General features: G+C 67.3%; 1 protein-coding gene across 1 annotated transcript; it reads right to left on the minus strand.

Moving 5' to 3' along the window:
- Positions 1–5: 5 nt before the first annotated feature.
- Positions 6–538, minus strand: LOC104916784 (class II histocompatibility antigen, B-L beta chain; the record flags this gene model as incomplete). Its single annotated transcript, XM_010727790.2, has 2 exons — positions 6–169; positions 256–538. Coding segments are annotated over 2 exons (447 nt in total), but the record flags the coding sequence as incomplete, so codon positions are not given.
- Positions 539–688: the final 150 nt, after the last annotated feature.

Consider the following 688-nt stretch of genomic DNA (forward strand, 5'->3'; position numbering starts at 1 on the left):
CCGTTCTGCATCACGTCCGTGGACACCACGCGCTCCGTCTCCTCGCGCCCGTTCAGGAACCACTTCACCTCGATCTCCGGCGGGTAGAAGCCCGTCACGTAGCACGCCAGGCGGTCCGTTTCGGGCAGGGAGCCCGACTGCAGCGCCGAGACCCGCACCTTGGGCTCCACTGCGGGGCACGGGGGGAGCGCTGCGGACCGACCGCCACAGCGCGGCGCGTGCCCGGCCGTCCGCGCTGTGCCCCGCGGCACTCACCGCTCCTCTGCACCGTGAAGGACTCAATGACCCCGTAGTTGTGCCGGCAGGCCGTGTCCACTGCACCCCGTAGGTACTCGATAAACTCGGTGTTGCTGTTCAAGTACTCAGCAGACGGCTCTCCCAGCGGTGTATCGGCCACGAATTTCCCCACGTCGCTGTCGAAGTGCGTGAACTGCTGCCGGTTGTAGATGTACCTCTGCACAAGCCTCACCCGCTCGGTGCCGTTCAGGAAATGGCACTCAGATGAAGCAGAGAACTGGAACAACGCTGCGAGCAGAAGACACGGTCAGGGCTCACAGACGCCCCCCGCCAGATCCCCCGCCCCTCCCCGGCCCCGCTGCCCCCACAGCTGCTCTGCCCACCCCCTCCCGCCCTCCATCCCTCCGGAGCCCCGAGCGCCTCGCACGTCCACAAGGGCTCCGGGTGTTTC

The sequence above is a fragment of the Meleagris gallopavo genome, unplaced genomic scaffold, assembly GCF_000146605.3.
Source record: "Meleagris gallopavo isolate NT-WF06-2002-E0010 breed Aviagen turkey brand Nicholas breeding stock unplaced genomic scaffold, Turkey_5.1 ChrUn_random_7180001946428, whole genome shotgun sequence".
Lineage (NCBI taxonomy): Eukaryota > Metazoa > Chordata > Aves > Galliformes > Phasianidae > Meleagris > Meleagris gallopavo.